We start from the raw sequence: 20,170 nt of genomic DNA on the forward strand, positions 1-20,170 counted from the left end.
CAAAACTCCTCAAAGTTCAAAAAAATTTCCTCTGCTCTCTGGAAAATCTATTTATGCAGTGAGCTTCAATCTCTCCTTTTACATCTGTATCTCAATCTCCCAAATTTCATCAAGATTTTTCAGCATTTAGAAAGTATATGCTAGAAATGAATTCGATATCTATTTTCTCCACCCTTACCATAATTCGGTAAGGGTAGCCTTCTGCAACTGTAGTTAGTATCGTATTGGAAACCAGAGTAGATTGTTCGGAACTTGGCTCTGGGATTTTTAAGTTTTTTTTTTCAAAATAATTTCACATAAAAAATAAAATCAATAAGTGCACAAACCAAAACATATTAAACATAATATTGTAGACAGACTACGAGTATTCAAAGCAACTTTTTTTTAAAGTTTTGAAGTTGGAAATTTTAAGAATAGAAAAAATAATGTTTTACTTTAGTGGAATTTTTGTGAGATACTGGCGGCCTGGAGCATGCGTGATATTTTTCATTTAAATTTATCAATATTAAAAGTGTTAATAGTTACATTGCGTGAAATCTGTATACTCTAGAGTTAAACAAAAATACAACCCTGATAGAAAAATAAAAAAGTTCGACCTTTTACAATATTAGTAAAGTTCTTAAAGTAATATCGTATCATTGTAACCGCAAAATCTGAACCTCTCCCCAAAAACATAAAACAAAATAACAAGAGCGGCGAATACCAAGTGCAAGTTTCTATAACGGCACGGCTTTGGGGGCGCGTCGGCGCGTGGGCTTTCGATTTATCCAAGTATCACGTAACGCTTCATTCATCTATTCAGTGGTCTTATCACTGTTTATCCTAAGAGAAAGGCCTAGTACCACATTTGTTGAAACAGAAAAGTGTGTAAACATTGCGTTCGTTAAATATTTCGAAATTTTAAGTTTACGATACGAGTGCTTATATGCAAATATATTAATATAATACAAAAATAATTTTGCCGACTGTTTGTGTTGTTTAATTCTAATTGGATGCCAGGACATTAATAGAAATTTAAACAAAACGGATAAATTTAAAATATGGTTGCATTACAGGTAAATATACTAATGTGTGTATATTTTTATTATTTTACATATGCCCTTTCCTAATTTCATAAATTTAAGATATAGTTGAATGGACCCTTAATTTATCAAACAAAAATTTCAAAATGTGTTTTTAAATATTAATATGGATTCATGAAAATTCAAATAATTTTTGTATTCTTAATTTATTTTAAATGCTTTATACTACAAACCAAATTGATATGGATACTGGATAGGTCTATTATACATAAATTGATGTTGGCTCCTAGACCAAAAGTTTCAAATGAATTTAGAAAATCGTGGCGTTTTTAAACTATTTTTTGAGATACCTTTTATAGATGGCTTGGCAAAAGTATTTTTATCGATAAGAATTCGTTTCAAATTAGTATAGTTAATGACAGTAAGTAAACAATATAAAATGTTGAGTGTGTTCTCAACCCTCTTCAATTGATATTATATTAAATAGTTTTTGAAATTTACATTGTCGTTTTTGTTTAAAATTATTAGTTCAATATGGTTTATAGAGCATTGCTTAAAAGTTGAGTCCAGATACATTAAAAAAACTGGTTGCAAATTAACAATAAGCATGTATGGAAAACTTAGCTTAACTTAATAACTTTGTATTCTCAAGACATAAAAATTAAAATAAAATGAAGAAAAACCGACTTTAACTGATTTTCTATCTAAAAGTACCCTAAAATGTTAACCTACAGTGTATATAAGTTTAATTGTTTATTGATAATAAATAAACTGATTATTCCTAATTTCATAAGATTTTGACAGTACATAAATCACAAATTAAGTAATTTTCAAATTTAAAAAACGTCCTAAATCATTAATCCAAAAAAACATAAATAGTAAGAACAATTATTTTCAAGACATAATTTTAGATCAGTAAGTTTAAATCTCTTTATTTCAATTTTTAAGAAAAATTCGAGAGTAGGATACCATATTTGATTTAACATTTATTTGAACATAATTGATTATTTTAATTTTCTGTTAGCTTATGTTTATTAATTTCTATATATGTAGAAAAATGTCCGTTGTTTTGAATGATCATTGCAATTTTTTGTGTTTATGTTGCTTACTGCAACTAACATAACAAAAGTACTTACGAGTATAACCTTTTGCTGTTGGTAGCTTAGAACATTAGACTGTACAAAAATAGTGGACAGAGAAATAGCACAGTTGTTAGTTAAATTGTAACTTTCCATTTGTTTATCGAACTTTGTAGACGAAAGTTGTTTTTTTTTTGTATTGTGTACGATAACACAACTGCGAAAAAATTCAAAAATATAATATAAAAATTTAAAAAGGAATAACATCTATGAACTTTACGAACAAGGTAATAAGGAAATTAATGAAGTGTCCGCGGAAAATGGTCTATAATGCTATAAATTTGGTAAAAACCAATCCTGAACTCAGAATTAAAAAATAAAATTCGCAAGCCCACCCCTTGCAAGATTTCAGTACGCGTTGACAGAGTCATCGTTAGAAAGTGTAAGTCCGATCCTTTTAAATCCTTCCGCATCATTACGGCCGAAATTAATGGAATTTGGTGTTAACGTATCCAGCAGACTAGTAAGAAGAAACTAAATAGAAAGACTGTATAAAAGAAAAGTTTTAATTTCTAAACCTTTGATTTTTATTAGATTTGTATATGTACATATATAATGTCATCACAAGCAAGATTTCGTTTTTTTTTTTCATTTTAATCCCCAGAAGTTTAGTATTAATTATAGTTCTTAATCATCTTAAATTCTTATTTGAATTTTCTATAAAGCAATATAAATGTTTAAGTTGTTAACTAAGAAATAAACTATGCTGTTACAAAAAAGTCTTGATTGTGTCTGTCTTGACTGTTTGTCTGTCCATAACTGTTAATAATAACAATTTGCAATCAAGTTAAATGATTTGCATATAACGTCACTTGGTAGTTCATTCTTTACCTTAAACTTGAAGCAGAAAATGAAAACTAGTAGCTATGTATGTAGTTTAGGTCTAATTTAGTGGTGCAAAAACGGACTTTTTTAACATTTAAGGATTTCAGAGGTATTCGTATTTTTTTAAAACATACACAACATATTTACATACAGACATGGACATCAAAATAGACACAGAGATAGTTGCTAAGAGTAAAACCCAATTAATAGAGCAACATGCATTCGAAGTAGTTTTAACCGTTATAAAAAAAAAGTTAGACTTTCTTATGCAAAATAACATAGGTTTTATTTTTTGTTTGCTTGTTGATTGTATGGAGATCAACCGTTTTGTGTAAGACTGTGTTTTTGGTGGACATTAAAATAGAAACACATTGAACGCAGATACCTTAATATGCAACTAGTATTATTATAGTATATAGTATTAATATTAGTTTTTAATATTTTTTTTATTTTTATAAAACAATAAGTTCACTTTAGGAAGTAAATTCAAATTATTTTTATAATATTACAATTAATTCTAAGGAAAATATGGGTTGCGGTAAAGATTGTTTACGAAGTCAGGGAAAATCTTTGAGGGAAATAGCCAGAACAATGAGCAGATCTCTCAAGTTGATTGGAAAAGCAATTTGACCGCTGAGAGCCGAAAAACAGAGGCGAAAACCAACAAAACAACCCCAAGATAAGACTGAAAGATAATTTACGCCTCAAAAAAAGATTCTTACAATTCTTTAAGGGAAATAAGAAACAAACTATAGCTTCCAATAACTTCAAGAACTGTTCGTAGAAGACTTGTTGAAGCTAACTTACTCAGAAGGATCGCAAGAAGAGGTGCCCTTTCTAAAGAAAACAAAAAAAAACAAAGAGGTTTAAATTCGCCCACAATCATTTTGGTCGGAGTGGGCCAGAAGGAGGCAAAAAGTGGAGGAATTTTTTGTGAATGGACGAAACAAAGATAAATTTGTTCGGAAGTGATGGCAGAATAACCGTTAGAAGGCCTAATTTGAAAGAACTGAATCCCAAATACATCTAGAAAACGTTCAAGAATGGTGGCGGCAGTATCATACTTTTGGGTTAATTTTCTTGGTATGGCGTTACATACATTTGATTGAGGGTAAAATGGAACAAAATATGAAGGTGAATATCATGAAGGATACGATGCTGCCTTATGCGGACGAGAACCAACCTCTCAAATGTGTTCTACAGCAGGACAACGACCCTTAGCACGCATCCAAAACTGCTCAAAAGTATTTTAAGGGCCAACAAATCAGCGTATTGGAGTGGCCATCCTGATTGCCTAACTTAAATCCCATAGAACATTTTGGGGGGATTTAAAATGTGCAGTTTTAAAACATTTAACAAAAAATTGAACCGCACTGTGGAGGATGGTTCAACAGGAGTGGCACAATATTTCAATTGACAAATGCCGTCGATTATTTGAATCAATGTCCAACAGATATCACACTGTAATTAAAGCTAAAGGCCAGGCTTTCAGATATTAAAATAATTTTTAAATCCAACATAGCTTTGCATTCAATTTAATTTTTTTAAATCTTTGTATCTATTTTAGTGTCCATGAAATTTGTTCCTTTTTTACCATAATAAGTTTAAAATATTTTATGTTATAATTTTAGTAAAAATAATGGGTAATTTTGGTTTGAAAGAAAAAAAATTAAAATGAAGACCAAACTTGAAAAAAAAAATCTTTTTACGTCAATCAAAAATTGAATTTTTAAAACTCTGTTTGGTGTTTCTATTTTAATGTCCATATCTGTATATATACATATGTATCTTTGAGTATCTTGTAAATAATTCAAAGATTTCATGATGAAAATATAAAGAAATAAAATATAAATCTCATTTGAATTCTGAATAGAATTTTAAGATTTCACGTTGAAAATTTAAATTCTACAAATGACACAATTCAATGCAAAGTAAAAAAACTTGCTCGAAAAATAGGAAACAAAGCCTTTTGAACCAAAATTATTACATACTACGTAATCGTTGCCATATACATGGTTTTAAATACCATCTTCTTTTTTAGGTTATTTTCTAAGAGAACACAAAACACAAAATGGTAGAATCATCAAGCCTAGGCCGACCGGCAACAAATCCGCAGTATACTGTCCCTCATCACTCACCATCGGGCTTACGCTGTGGAGTTCTCGAAACTCGCGTTAGGGGATTATGGTATCGCGTCTTAGTAACGCTTCAAACCGACTTTCTCTCTATAAGCCTAGATGAGTCATGTGAGTCAACTATGGGGGATCATTCAACAACATTAAACGGGACTTTGGGGTAATTGCTATACAAAATGAATTCCTATGAATGAATTTACAATATTTACCTAAATTAACAGTAGTAACCATAGCAGTCATAACGGCACTTTGGCAAAATCAACAACCGGCGGCTCATCAGAAGAGAACAATATCGATAATGGGGATCATCTTTATAATAATAACACTGCGGACAATGGAATGAATGAAATATGTGATGTGCCTGATCATGTGGCCAATCAAAAGAGACATGTACGTATGACATATCTTCAATTGATTTCTAGAATTTGAAGAATGGAGATATCACCTTTGTATGTAAAACCTATAGTATTTTCATGGAGCTACTTTTTGTATGTTCGTAGCCGTAGCCGCAATGGAAAGGAGGTGGAAGTTTTAAATGCAAAAGTTATGTAACAAAGACTGCTAATGTCACCGTTGTCACTAGGTTCCACCATCGTAGAGTCTCACGATGATATTAATATAGGTTTTGCATACAAAGACATCAATTAAGTATTTACAATATTTTTATTTAAATCCCTACATTTTATTCTAAACTTCTGTTCAACTTGTATCTTTAATTTTATTATAATAGGTGCGTATCATAAAATCTGATAATAATGGCTTAGGTATATCAATAAAAGGCGGTCGAGAGAATCGGATGCCCATTTTAATATCAAAAATATTTCGGGGTATGGCTGCTGATCAAGCCAAAGGACTTTACGTTGGTGATGCGATATTAACAGTAAATGGAGAGGAACTACGAGATGCGACTCATGACGAAGCTGTTCGAGCTCTTAAGCGAGCAGGACGTGTTGTAGACCTAGAAGGTGAGTTAATTTTCTGTGTTCGAATTATCAAACGCGGAACCCTCAACCGTGCCAACATTGAGACAGGTTCAACAGTGAATTATTCACATTAAATTATAACAAAGACACGAAAAAAAACACCTTGTGCCATCGTTGCGCAGTACTATTTAAGTAGATACTGTGAACAAAATTATGCTAAACTCAAACGCCTTGATCTAGGTTATTTGGGTGTTGGAAATTTTAAATTTAATAGTATTTAAAAATGCGTTTTGCATTGTATTTGAGATAATTAAGAAATTCAGAATTCTAAAAAAATTGGCCTCCAGAAGAAAATACAAATTAGTAAAAACTACTACAAACCTTCCTTTATAAGGAAGATTCTAGATGGGAAAAGAGCTGTCCAATACACTACAACAGAAAAATTAAGAATTTCAAACTCCAAAAGGCTCCACTAGAAATCCTGAATCACGAATGTATAATTGAGTGCTTGGTTATTTACTATCAATATAACGGTCCCCGCTTGAGTTATGTTTAGCAAAATATAAATTTCCAAGAAAAACAAACGATTCCCCGACAAACTGCTATACAATATTTCTCTATAACCAGAACGAATTTGAAGGGCTTGCCAAAAATTCCAAGTACCCTGAATATTTTCAACCGTTCTTCTCAGCGTGAGTTAAGTGTTTTTGGGAAGAAGGATTTTACTGATTATTTCGTGAACTTGGTTCTTCTTGGTTCTTGGTTCATGATAATGGTTCTGATTCCTAGCCATTTTTAAAGCCTATAAATGTATGTACCTACATACATTATGTACATACATATATGAAAAAATATCATTCGTAAATTTTTAATGTTAATAAATATTTTATTTTACTTTTTACTCACTTTTCTTAGTAAAATTCCTTCGAGAAGTGACACCATATTTTCGAAAAGCCAGTATAATATCTGAAGTTGGTTGGGAATTGCAAAGAGCCTTTCTGTGTCCTTTGGGTTCTGGAATGCCAACATCACCACCAGCACCAAAAAGCCCACCGAGAGCTGACACACGTTACATTCCTTTACAATTGACGCATTTGGCACGAAATTTAAAATACGTTGATCCAGGTAGGCAAAATAATGTACTTAATACAATCGTTTGCATGTTTTTATTTCAATGTTTCAAATGACAAATACAAAATAAATTTGATTTAAATTCGAAGATTCACTTAAAGAAAAACTAGTTCGTTTTACATATTGAATCTATTACTACTTAAATTATTAATTGTTATTTGATTTAACATCTATTTGTAAATTTAATTAGTGAAGACTGTTTTTTAAAGTTCTTAACCAAAATTCTTCTTAACCGAAAACTCATATTCCACAGAAAATCGCTGCATAGAACTACACTCTCCTGACAGTATCCATTCATGTATCCTTCGGGCTGCCGACTCGCAGGAAGCACTTATGTGGTTTAATGCTCTTCATTCAGCAATGGCGTGTAGTACACAGAGAGCCTTAAATGATGCCAACCGAGCATTACTCAATGTTATTGGTGAACTAAAACATATTGGCTGGTTAAGTCGACGAATAGGAAGCAACTGCGAACAGGTAAAAATACTTCATGCAACTGAAAAGAAACTATATTTTATTATTTATTAATAATAATTTATCTCATCAAAGAGTGGCAGATCTAGTTCTGAAAGTTCTGACGAGAATGATAAATGGCAACCGGTGTTTGTAGCAGTAACTGAAAGGGAATTTAGGTAAGATAAAATAATTAATACTTGTAATTTTAACTTATAGCCGACGCGACGCATTGTGACGATGTTGTTTTTTTTTTATTTTTTACCCCCAGAGGTCCCATGCCAAGAACCTATCTTTCTGACTAGTGCTGTGCAAATGTAATTTTAATCGTGTAATATCACTATTAAAAAGTTAAACTTGTCAATAAAGGGCGGCTTGACTTAATTTACAGTCAACTTACCATTACCTTGAGCTGTTCGATCAGCTCCTCGCACAAGCTATAAACCAGTCAATTTGTATGATAATGAAATGTTATTTATTAACTTCCCATAGGAAGTTATTGTACTCCGTCCGATTTATCGAATTGAAAATTTAACATTTCTCGAGGTTTCAAGGTACCTAGATTCTAAATAAAATATTTTTAGGGAATGACTGTGTGTGCGTGTGTTCGTAAGTTCGGAAAGTTTTTTTCGTCGTCCATAGCTCAAAAACCACTTCAGATATTGTCATTTTTACCATATCAATTTAAAAAAAGGTGAGAATAATGGTTAACCCAAAATATCTCATGAATGGATTAAATTTTATATTATACACTGTAATGTGATACCAAACAATTATGTTTTTGAAACTAAAAAAAAAAAAACTTTTTTTCTTAAAACTGAAAAAAATTATTTTTACCTCGAATATTTCACTTATTTTTTTATAAAAATCCAACAGTCAGTTTTTCGTAAGAAATTAAAACCTACAAAAAAATAGTACGATATTAAATTAGGTAAAAATTGGTTTTCAACTAAAAATCTAGTAAACAAACTAGATTTTGAAATCAAACTATTTCATCTTATGCAACACATTGTTGTTAATTTTTATTTATCTTTTTTAAAGAAAAATTCAACGGATGACTTTTTCAACAAAGAATCCCAGCCTCTTTTTTCTTTTTCAATTCCACAATGAAGCTTTCTTCACTAAAATGTTAAAGAACTTATTGAAACAATTAAAAAATTAAATTAAAGTAAAATTAAAAAATGTGATCAGCGGAGATTTTGACACAAATACACTGTAGGTACTTAGAAGTAAAGGAGATTAACTTTTTAAAAACTTTCCAATAAAGTTGCTTCAATGAAAGGATATTTTTTGGCTCATTGATTTGTATTGGTCCCTTCTTGGCCGAAAAAAAGAAAATTAACAAATATACATTTCGGAATCGGAAGATTTTATCCTACATTATTTTACGAATAATAGGTTAAATGGAACTAACTACCTCCATAGTCCATCCTCCAAAAATCTAATAGTATTTATACATTTTATAGATTTCAAATTATCGTTCGTACTTCTAAATCAATTAGTTAAATCCAATATTTTAATTTTCTTATACAGAATTTATGAAGGTGCACCGTGGTCTGTCGAAGCATGGAGTCGACCGCTGGAGTGCTGTACACTGGCTTCGACTCGCCTTGCAGGGGCTGGTAATAATTCATCACTTAATGTAAGTAATTTAAATGTCTTAAAGTTTCCAGGAACTACTAAAATACATATAATGCTAACCTTCCCTAGGGTCAACAGACTACAGTTTTCTGTGTACGTTGTGGAACTACTCGTGGTGTTCTAGTTTATTGGTTAAGGTCAGAAACTCATCGCGATATGGCAGCTTGGGCCCGCTCCTTAGTTCAGGGCAGCCACAATGCAGTAAACTACCAACGAGAATTTTCTTTTCGATGTTTGTACCAAGGAAGGCAGAGTCAATTAATAGTTCATTTAAATAGAGGATTTTCACTTCACGAATGTGGTATGAATTCGCCAGCTACAACCAAGTCTCAGATGTGGCAGTTTCCATTCGATAAATTGAAAGGATCAGCAGATGACGGAAACAGACTACTCTATCTAGATTTTGGGGATGATGGTGAAATAGTTAGTGATAATATTTTACTTCAATTTATGAGTTATTATTTTATTTTAAACATTTTTAATGAAGTAACATAAACTCTCAGTTACTCATTATTTTTCTAATACCGATATTCACGAATATCTGTCAAGTACCGTCAAAAGAAAAGATCAAAGTGACAGAGTATTTCAAACTTATTTCTTTTTTGTTAATGTTTATATTTTTAAAGTTTTCATTTGGTATTTAAACTACACAATAAACTTTCGTTAAATTTACTCCTGAATTCTTTTTGCAGATGAACAATACAATAGTTTAATGAAAATGGAAGAAATGGACATATCTTATGCTATTTATTCGTATAATACGCCATTTAAAGCTACCATTTAAATCAATTTGTAAAAAAGTTTGAATGGCCTTTTGATTAGAAATTCAAATTTTTTACTAATCGATTGGAAATCACTCAAAAAAGGGAAAATTTAGCTGCACAATCATTTTTGTATACGTCTATTTTCCCTGATGGAAATCTATTTTCCTTAAATCTGACATAAGTCAAAAAATGGTCTGATTTTTGTTTTAATGTTTTTACAATTAAAGTGACATTTTTCTACCAGGTAAAATTGTTTGGCAAAATTTAACTCATCATTAAGTAGAAACGGTATAAATTTTCGATGATTCTATAACCGACCTATCCAAAAATGTCAATGATTGTTTTCAATGATGAAAATCAATCAACTATGACTATGAATTCTGCTTCATTAAAAAATGTTGAAAATTAGACATTCAATTTTATTTGGGATGATAATCATAACTTTGATAAATAAATCATGTGTGTTGTCTTTAAGTTAATGATTCACAACACATTTGTGTTTTATTAACGTAATCCGGATTAAGTCTTTAAGTTAATACTATTGACAATTGCCAATCGTCCTCATGGAGTTTATATTCGTATTTAAAATAGTTTATTGATAAAATTAGTTAATATATTTTAGTTAATTATATTATAATTAATCGTATTCTATTTTACAGGAACTAGATATGGAGTGTTGCCCTAAACCAGTTGTTTTCGTTCTGCACAACTGCCTGTCTGCCAAAGTTCACTCTATAACTTAGTTTTAATAATATAATGATAAGTTTGCATATTTTTTTTAACAAACGTGTATGTCAACTGCCAAGTGTAATCCTTTAAACAGCAAAAAAATAAATTTATTATTTTATTTGACATTTGCTAATAAGACAAATATTAAAAATTTCCAGTTTTTAAAACCAATTTTATTTTACGCAATACATTTTGCAATGTTTGCAATTTCAAAGAATAAAACAAAATATATGTATACTTAAAGCTAAGTTATTGGTTTTCTCAATTTTGAAAATTTGCCATCTTGGGAGTTGACAGATTTACATGTATCTTAAAAAAAATGTGTTCGTACAATATAATTATCTCTATTAACTTCCCTACTTTAAAATCTTATTTTTCATTCTGTGTAATGAATTTACGATGTAATTCTTATATTTTCTTATAATAATGAACATATCTTTACTTGCAAGAAGTTGATAACTTTGTATCATTAAATAACACAAAAAACGATGTAATGTACTCAAGAATAAAATTTTAAGAGATATGCAATGTGCATTGGAATATTCTTTTCTTGAAGTTTGATTTGTTGAAATCTTCATATCAGATAAATATTTATAGATACTCTGGACAAAATTATAGGAGCGCTTTTCCAAATCAAGATCTCACGAACTGACTAGCGCACAATAGGGTGCGCTGCGCACTAATTGACAGTTGATTTCGGCTAAGCAACTCATATAGATTATATTAATAACCTCCAATCCTGACAACTACTCGCACACGGGAATGGTTGAGAGTTGTTCTTGTAAGTCACTTGGTCGTAGTTCTCAACGGGCTATTGCACAAACTAATTTTTTTATTTAAACTCCTGTTCGTGCGCTTCTTTTTCCTTATCCTTGCGTTTCTGTTGATGAGCTTTTGATATTTAGTTCATATTTTTACTAATTCAAAATGGTAAGTATGGCATCCCTGTGAAAGCCTGTAGTAAGAATGACACATACAAAACCAATAAGTACGAGTGAGAGATAAGCATCCCAAATTTCAAAGCTCAAAAGCTCAACTTGAATTAGGGTCGTGTTTTTGACTAACATTTTTTTTTATTGAATGTTCTGCACAAAAAGTTTGATTTTGTTATAAAAAAATATAAAAGGAAACTCAAAACTTCAAATTTATTAAATTTTTCTTTATTTTAGAAAACACCCTTTTTAAATCACAATTTAAACCGAAGTGACCATGGTTCTTGTAATAACCTCCATCTGACCTTCTTTTTATGAAATTTGTATAACAGTTGGTGATTTTTAATCCCACATTAGATTAATGGTAAGTTGACATTCCGATTGTGGCAGCATCCAACATTCTCCCCCCCCAGTGCACAAGGTAAACGGTCATATCACTTTGGTCGACCATAAGCGTTAAAGAGGTACCAAATGTATTATTTTAGAAAATTACATGCAAAGAGAGATGTGATTAATTATCTTTTCAATTAAAATTTATTTTAAACAATATAGGTATGTATCAAATTCATTTACTTCACCAAAACCTATTATGGTTAATAAATTTCAACCTTCGTTTTGCCTTGCATCATGTAAACCCTAACAAAAAGTTAACGTCAGTTTTGTACGACATCCCTGAATTATAATTGCATATTGCAATCGAAGCTTAAGAAAGTTCGATACTCGAGACAACATATGCAGTTTCCTTTCGATTCCGACATTATTTTTCATTCAGGTTTATTTTGTGCAGTACTTATGTATATTTTATTGTTGGTAAAAAAAATAAAAAACATAATTATCGCGATCGGTGTGTGTTCCGTTTTCCATTCATTTATTTGTTTGGTAAGTATATGTTAATTGTTCCTTATTATTTTGATATTTCAGTAAGTAATAAATAATTTAATTCAATCTAAAGTGTTTAATTTGTGTACCATAATCTGTATAATATAATTTATGTGCTATATGTTTGAAATGTTCTTCCGTTATTTCTTACTTTGGATCCTCAATTAACTATGTACATAATGTGTAATTTCTTTTGAAGAGGTTCGCGTCATTGAGATTTTGTCCAGTGTTGTGATTTTAATTTACTTTTAGCTGTGTATATCTTTATATTTCATGCGGCATTATTAATTGAATACCTCCTATTTATTTTGTTTATATGTGAATTATTATACATACATTTGTACATATATTTTGTTTCATTCTTAAACAGGTTGATTGGTGATTATTATAGTTAAGCATAGATAAGCTGCTGATGCCGACGCACGATGGTAAGTTGCAATTATTTTTCGCAATAATGGTTTGAATATATGTATATATGTTTGTTTTCTTTTTCAGGTGTTGTTATGGTTGCCACCTCAGTTAATTTGATGAATTTATTTATGTGAGTTTTATTTTGTTTGTTTTTGATTTTATATTTTATATTAATAATTTTAATTAGATTATATTACTGAGTTTTATATTTTATATTAATAATTTTAATTAGGATATATTATGAGTTTATCAATTTTAAATTTATTTTGACTATTTAGTATGTTTTCTCTTTTAGCATTTCTTTAGTGGACTGTATGTGTTGAGTTGAGTTGTGATATATATGTGGGATTGTATTTTGAGCACAAAACACCCCTTTTTTTATTTTGCTTGGGTGGAAGTTGTTTAAATATGTGTTGATAATTAATTTTATATAAATGTGTTGATTATATGATGTATATGTTTTGAGTTTATTTAAATGATTTGTAAATGTGTTTTAAATGTGATTTTAATATAATATAAGATTTTTTCAGTACATTGTAATTTGGTTTAACCGAATTTTGATTGTGTTGAAAATATATGTGTGTGTGCGTGTGTATGTGCGTATATATTTATACATATCTACAGATATATATATATTCTGGTTTGTTTGGATATAATTTTTATCAGTTTCTTATATATTTGGGTTTAAGTTTTTTTTTTCACAAATTTTGCGGTATTTTAATTTTTTCTTTTCAATTTAAGTTGATCTTTACACTGTTGTGGTTTCTGTATCAATGTTGTTCGATGGGAGTGGGCAGATTTTTGTGATAGGCCTTTTGAATTCGTTGTTCTGGGTTCTTACTTTTACAACGCGGATCAATTCATCTTGTCCTGGATAGGTTTCAACAATCCTTGCTAGGGACCATTGTGACGGTGGAAGTCTTTCATCTCTCAGCAAGACTAAATCTCCGATCTTAGGTTGTTTTTCGATTTTCAACCATTTCGGTCGATTTTGAAGCCTTGTTAAATATTCTCCGCTCCATTCCTTCCAGAATGACTGCAGTAATGCTTGTAGTCGTTTCCATCTGTCCAAGTAGCCTATGTTTTCAGTTGGTAGGTTGGCTTCAGGGACTGTATGCATTGATGTGCCGATCAAAAAGTGCGCTGGTGTTAGGGCGTTAAAATCATCCAAGCTATCTGTAACGGGACAAAGGGGTCTCGAGTTAAGACAAGCTTCTATTTGTGTTAGAAGCGTACTGAGCTCCTCGAATGTTAGGGCTTGGTTTCGGGCAACCCGTTTTAAGTGGTATTTGACTGATTTCACTCCTGCTTCCCATAAACCACCAAAGTGAGGAGAAGCAGGAGGAATAAAGTTCCACTTGGTACCCAATTTACTTAGTGAGTCAGCTATTTCTTTATAATCATGTTTGGCTACATTTAACATCTTTTGAAGTTCGGTATTAGCACCCTTGAAATTAGTACCGCAGTCGCTATAAATATTTGAACATATTCCTCTTCGAGATATAAATCTTCTGAACGCGGCGATAAAGGCTTGAGTTGTGAGATCTGTTACAGCTTCAAGATGAATTGCTTTGGTGGAGAGACATATGAAAATTGCAAAATATCCTTTAAATTTCTTGGAATTTCTTCCTTTCCAAGTTTTAACTTCCAAAGGGCCGGCATAGTCTACACCAGTGTGAGTGAATGGTCGTGACATATTTACTCTGGGTGCAGGAAGGTTTCCCATCAGTTGTTGCATTGATTTGGGTTGATTACTAAAACAAGTGAAGCATTTACTCAACCACTTCTTCACTGTTCTTTTCATATTGAAAATCCAAAATTGATTTCGAATAAAAGCGATTGTTTGCTGGATACCTCCATGTAGGGTTTTCTCATGAGCATCTTCAATGATGAGTTTCGAGAAGTTATGATCTGGTTTCAATGCAATAGGATGCTTTTGATCATATGTAAGATTGGCATTTTGTAGTCGGCCACCAATTCTTATAATACCAGATCGATCAATAAACATGTTTAGAGATTTATTAAGCTTTGTTCTCTTAGTAAGTTCGAGTTCTTTTATGACATCGGGAAACATGAATTGTTGAACACTCCTTATGGTTGTACGCAATGCGATGTCAAGTTCTATGGGTGAAAGAACTGACTTCATTCTTAAAACATCATCCTTTCTTAAATTATAGATAAATCTGTTTACTAAGGCGACGATTCTTAATACCTTGATAAGCTTGGATTTTTTGCAAACTACATCAAGAATGCCATTAGCATCTTTGATGGTGACATGAATCTTGATTTGTCTCTTTTCTTCTTCCGTTTCTAATTGGGCAGGTTGTTTAGGTACTGAAAAATCCCATTTTTCATGAAGAAAGTGTGGTCCATTCCACCATAGTGTATTGATCTTCAATTTCGATGGAAGGATACCACGAGATATTAAATCCGCTGGGTTTAATTTGGTGGGGATATGTCGCCATATACTTATATTGGTCAACCGTTGAATTTCGGTGACTCTATTGGCTATGAATGTCTTCCATTTTGATGGTAATCCAGATATCCAGCTCAAGGTTATTGTAGAATCAGTCCATGCAAATAATTGGACGGTTTTAAATGGAAGAACTGATCGGGTATAATCGAGAAGTTTTGCCAGCATAACAGCTCCGCAAAGTTCTAATCTCGGTAACGATATTGTGTTTACAGGCGCTACCTTTGTTTTAGAAATGAGCAAATGAGTGTGTATGAGGTTCTGGTTGTCTAATACTCTAAGGTAGACGACAGCTCCATACGCTTTAATTGATGCATCACTGAATCCGTGGAGTTCTATTTGTTTGATGTCAGTTTGAGTGTTTATCCATCTTGGAATGTGTATGTCTTCTAAAATGTCTAACTCTTCTTGAAAAGAGAGCCATTCTTGTTGTAATTCAACTGGAATCTTGTCGTCCCATGAGAGGCCCTTCAGCCATAATTGCTGCATGATGATCTTAGCCTTGATAATACAAGGTGCTATCCATCCTAATGGATCAAAAAGACGAGCGATGGTTGAAAGAATGGAACGTTTTGTAACGATATTGTCGAGAACGATCTTTTGGAAAGAAAATGAGTCAGTAGATGGGAACCAACTGATTCCAAGAGTCTTCGTGTGATCCAGAGATCCGAAAGTCAAAGAAACACTTGTTTCTCGATCTTCTTCCGGAATGGATTTCAAAAATTCCCTGTCATTACTCATCCATTTACGAAGATGAAATCCAGCTGAAGATAATAATGTTGAAATTTGATGGTACTTTTCTTTGGCTACCTCTAATGTGTCAGCACCTGAAACTAAATCATCTATGTACATGTCTTCACGGATCATTTGGGCGGCTAGTGGGTATGCTGATTCTTGGTCAGAGGCAAGTTTTTTGAGAGTTCTGTTCGCTAAATATGGAGCTGGAGCAGTACCAAACATCAAAACCTTTACCTTGTAGAGTTTAACTGGTGTTGTTGTATCTTCACGCCAATACAGCATTTGATAATATGCATCATCTGGATGAATGTAGATTTGTCTATACATCTTTTCTATATCAGATGTAAAGGTAATTTTATGTGTTCTCCACCTTAAAACTATTGCTATAATATCTGTTTGTGTCTTAGGTCCAGTCATAAGATGGTCATTCAACGAAGTTCCATTCGAAGTTTTAAATGATGCATTGAAGACTACACGCAGTTTTGTGGTTGTACTGGAGTCCTTTATGACGGCATGATGTGGAACGATGTTGTGAAAAGGTGAGTTGTAGATGCTGTCTTGAGTGATATCCACTTCTTCCATTTGGTTAAGTTTGAGATATTCTGCCAGACATTTATTATATTCTTCGTGTAATGTTGGGTTGATAAGTAACTTTTCTTCTTGCTTGTAATACATCCTTAATGCTGTTTGTTGTGTTGATTTTAGCTCTGGCCGTTGATTTGCCTTGAAAGGTAACGATACTTCAAAACGCCCTCCCGGCAACCTCTTGACGTGTTCTAAAAAGTGATTTTCGCACGCTTCATCTTCCTCTGTTTCGGTTTTTTGGTATGGAGATTCCTCAATCTCCCAAAACTTTCGCATTTGTGTGTCTATGTCGACAATTTGTGTGTAGACTTGAATAGAGTTGGGTTTTTCAAGCGGTACTTTTCCTAAAATGATCCAACCAAATTCGGTTTTTTGAGCGATTGGACATATTTGTTCATCATCACGAATGACTTCATTCAAAATTATTTCGCAATAAACGTCATTCCCTAACAAAATATCGATGTTTGATGGTCGATGAAATGTTGGATCGGCTAATTTTAAACCTTGGATATGTTTCCATTTTGTTGAAATAATTTCATGACTTGGTAAAAGCCCTGTTAATGTTTTATATACATAACCTTTTGTCGACATAGTGAAATCTGAATAATTTGAACTTAGGGTAAGTTCAATATAGTTTTGACAAGAACCGCTTTTGTTCTGCCCTAATACCGAAATATCAAATGAAGTATTGTATTTTTTGAGTCGCAAAAGTTGAGATGCTGATTCCGTTATAAACGTAGCTTGTGATCCAGGATCAATCAAAGCTCTTAATTTTATAAAGTTTCCATCAGCTGATTTGACTTTTATGATTGCTGTTGCAAGTAAAATTTGTGTATTTTTAAAGTCCTTCAAGTGAAAGCAATTTGATGATGTTGATGGTGGTGGATCGTTTGGATAGAAGGCTGATGCATTTGGATTGAATTCTGTTGATATATGGTGTGCATGTGAGCTGTTTGTGTTATATGTGTTTGGATTTGTGTTGTTGAATGAATTTGTTTTATTGTGTGGCATAGTTCTGGTTTGAGTTTGAGAGATTGTGTTATTTGAATTGGGTGGTAATTGATTAGCTTGAGTGAATGTTTGTCGTTGGTATGTGTTTTGTTGATTGTGTAAGTTGAGTTGGTTTTGTGCGTTACCGAAATGAAGCAATGAATTATGTTGCTTTTGACAAAAATGGCATTTTTTATCACTAGGGCAACTATTTGTTTTATGGCTATATGCCAAGCAGTTAAAACAGTTCCCTAATTGTTTTACAGTTCGTTGCCTTGTGTTGACATCCATTTTTAAAAACTTTGTACATGTTCTTAATGAGTGTGCACCCTTATGGCACAGTTTGCATGAAAAATTTGCTGTTTCAGCATTAACATGAAATACTGTTTTTAATGGTTTTTTATGTGTTGAGGTTGATTTCACATTTTGTTGCTCATCAACCATTTCCAGTGTTCGGAATCTTGTCTCTAAGAAATCCGAAAATTCCTTATAAGTGGGTATCTCTTTCTTAGTTCCAAGTGTTGCTTCCCATTTCGTTTGTACTGTTGATGGAAGCTTTTTTAAAAGCATGAAAATGATGATTGCATCCCAATGTTGGACTGGCAGTCCTAGGTTTGTGAGGGCGTGTAAAATTTTGGTTGAATTATCCAACAATTCGCGGATACCTTTCGAATTCTCCTCATGAATTACTGGTAATTCATAAAACAACTTTAACTCGTTATTAACAAGAATTCTCTTAAAATCATACCGTGAATTTAATAATTCCCATGCCTTTTCATAGCTAGCATCATCTACGTTTATATGTTCGAGCAAAATGCCTGCTCCTTCTTTACAGCATGACTTTAAATAATGAAGCTTTTCTATATTTGTTAGTGATTTATTGCTATGGACCAAAGAAACGAATTGATCTCTAAATGAACGCCAATTCTGATATTCACCCGTAAAAGTCGGAGGATTAATTTTGGGTAAGCGTACATCGTGATGCTTATTATCGTCAGATTTTGCAACTGGAGGAACAGCAGGAGGTATTTCTTTCGCTTTCGCCTCTGCAAACTTGTCCAACTCATCTAATAGCATAGATCTGTAGAGCGTATATATCTCATTTGCTTCATTAAACAATTCTTCGGTGCTTTTTACTACATCTTCTTTGACGTCATCACTGCAAATCACTATTTGATATTGGTTTTTTATGTTCACCCAATTGCCTTCAAGGGTTTCGAGACGTGTGGTTACATAATTTTTGGTTCTCCGAGTGGGGCTCACAGTCTTTTTAAAATTTTCAAAATCTTTTGAAATTTGCGTGCAGGTGTGTTTTACGATCTTGGTTGCGTTCATTGTTTGTATTTATAAAACAAATTGTATTTCTATAATTGTAATTATTTCAACAAATAAACGAAAAGTGTACTCACTGTGATTTTGTACTTATTCCAGATAAATGACTGCTTAAAATTGATGGCGCTTTGTGATGGGTTGCGATTGGTGATGGGCAGCGATTGGCGAAGGGTAGCTGTTTGCGATGGGTAGCGATTTGATTACTCTTCAGACGATCGGCGATGGATTGCACGAATTTCTTTATTTTTATAAATTATTTTATCAATGGAAACTTGTTTCAATGTTGTTTGTAATTTTAAAAGTTTAAATATATATTATCAAACGACAAGATGTCGGCACACACTCTTTTAATTTTTGAGGATTTGTGTAGCAAAATTAAGTGTTTATGGTTCGCTTTTTAATAGGCAACGAAGGACCAAAATGTTCTGCACAAAAAGTTTGATTTTGTTATAAAAAAATATAAAAGGAAACTCAAAACTTCAAATTTATTAAATTTTTCTTTATTTTAGAAAACACCCTTTTTAAATCACAATTTAAACCGAAGTGACCATGGTTCTTGTAATAACCTCCATCTGACCTTCTTTTTATGAAATTTGTATAACAGTTGGTGATTTTTAATCCCACATTAGATTAATGGTAAGTTGACATTCCGATTGTGGCAGCATCCAACAAGGACAACAACTTATGCCTGGAATAGAATTGTTAAATTGTCTGGAATAGATTTTAATACTAAAAAAAATAGTGTTCATAAACATTCTGCTTTAACTTTACGATAAAGCCAAGTATAATGGATAATTCGGGGTCGGGTGTATGCTCTATATCTATCTATTGCTGTTGATATTATTTAGTTTTGTTTAGTGAAAATGGGCTAACTGGGCTTATTTTGCAAGAGAAAACAATAGAAAAGATAATGAAGTTTTTCTATGTTTCCACGAAAGGTTCATTTCAGTTAAGATTAAATAAATCTTCATGGTGTTTTTATCACACAAGAAGATAAAAATGATTATATTTGACAGCACTTTCTAAAATGCAAATGGCGTTTCGATGTTTCTTAAAAAGTGCAAGTGA

At 32.0% G+C, this 20,170-nt stretch overlaps 2 protein-coding genes across 2 annotated transcripts; one reads left to right on the forward strand and one right to left on the reverse strand.

The window, feature by feature from the left end:
• Window positions 1-215: 215 nt before the first annotated feature.
• LOC129942967 (beta-1-syntrophin) lies at window positions 216-11,306 on the forward strand. The gene is made up of 10 exons (XM_056052153.1): window positions 216-1,055; window positions 5,028-5,281; window positions 5,343-5,511; window positions 5,852-6,086; window positions 6,960-7,169; window positions 7,429-7,652; window positions 7,725-7,807; window positions 9,162-9,270; window positions 9,339-9,692; window positions 10,693-11,306. The coding sequence occupies exons 2-10, from the start codon at window positions 5,058-5,060 to the stop codon at window positions 10,774-10,776; spliced, it is 1,692 nt and encodes a 563-aa protein (XP_055908128.1). The 5' UTR covers window positions 216-1,055; window positions 5,028-5,057; the 3' UTR covers window positions 10,777-11,306.
• Window positions 11,307-13,732: 2,426 nt separating this feature from the next.
• Window positions 13,733-19,105, reverse strand: LOC129952352 (uncharacterized). Its single transcript, XM_056064905.1, has one exon. The coding sequence runs from the start codon at window positions 19,103-19,105 to the stop codon at window positions 13,733-13,735; it is 5,373 nt and encodes a 1,790-aa protein (XP_055920880.1).
• Between the last annotated feature and the right edge of the window lie 1,065 nt (window positions 19,106-20,170).

Source organism: Eupeodes corollae, chromosome 1 (assembly GCF_945859685.1).
Source record: "Eupeodes corollae chromosome 1, idEupCoro1.1, whole genome shotgun sequence".
Lineage (NCBI taxonomy): Eukaryota > Metazoa > Arthropoda > Insecta > Diptera > Syrphidae > Eupeodes > Eupeodes corollae.

Bases quoted from the DNA above. Each gene is read 5' to 3' on its own strand.
- LOC129942967 (XM_056052153.1), top strand. From the start codon at position 5,058: ATGGTAGAATCATCAAGCCTAGGCCGACCGGCAACAAATCCGCAGTAT. The intron at 7,170-7,428 runs GTAGGCAAAATA...CATATTCCACAG, and splicing joins TTTAAAATACGTTGATCCAG to AAAATCGCTGCATAGAACTA. The intron at 7,808-9,161 runs GTAAGATAAAAT...TTTCTTATACAG, and splicing joins GTAACTGAAAGGGAATTTAG to AATTTATGAAGGTGCACCGT.
- LOC129952352 (XM_056064905.1), bottom strand. From the start codon at position 19,105: ATGAACGCAACCAAGATCGTAAAACACACCTGCACGCAAATTTCAAAA.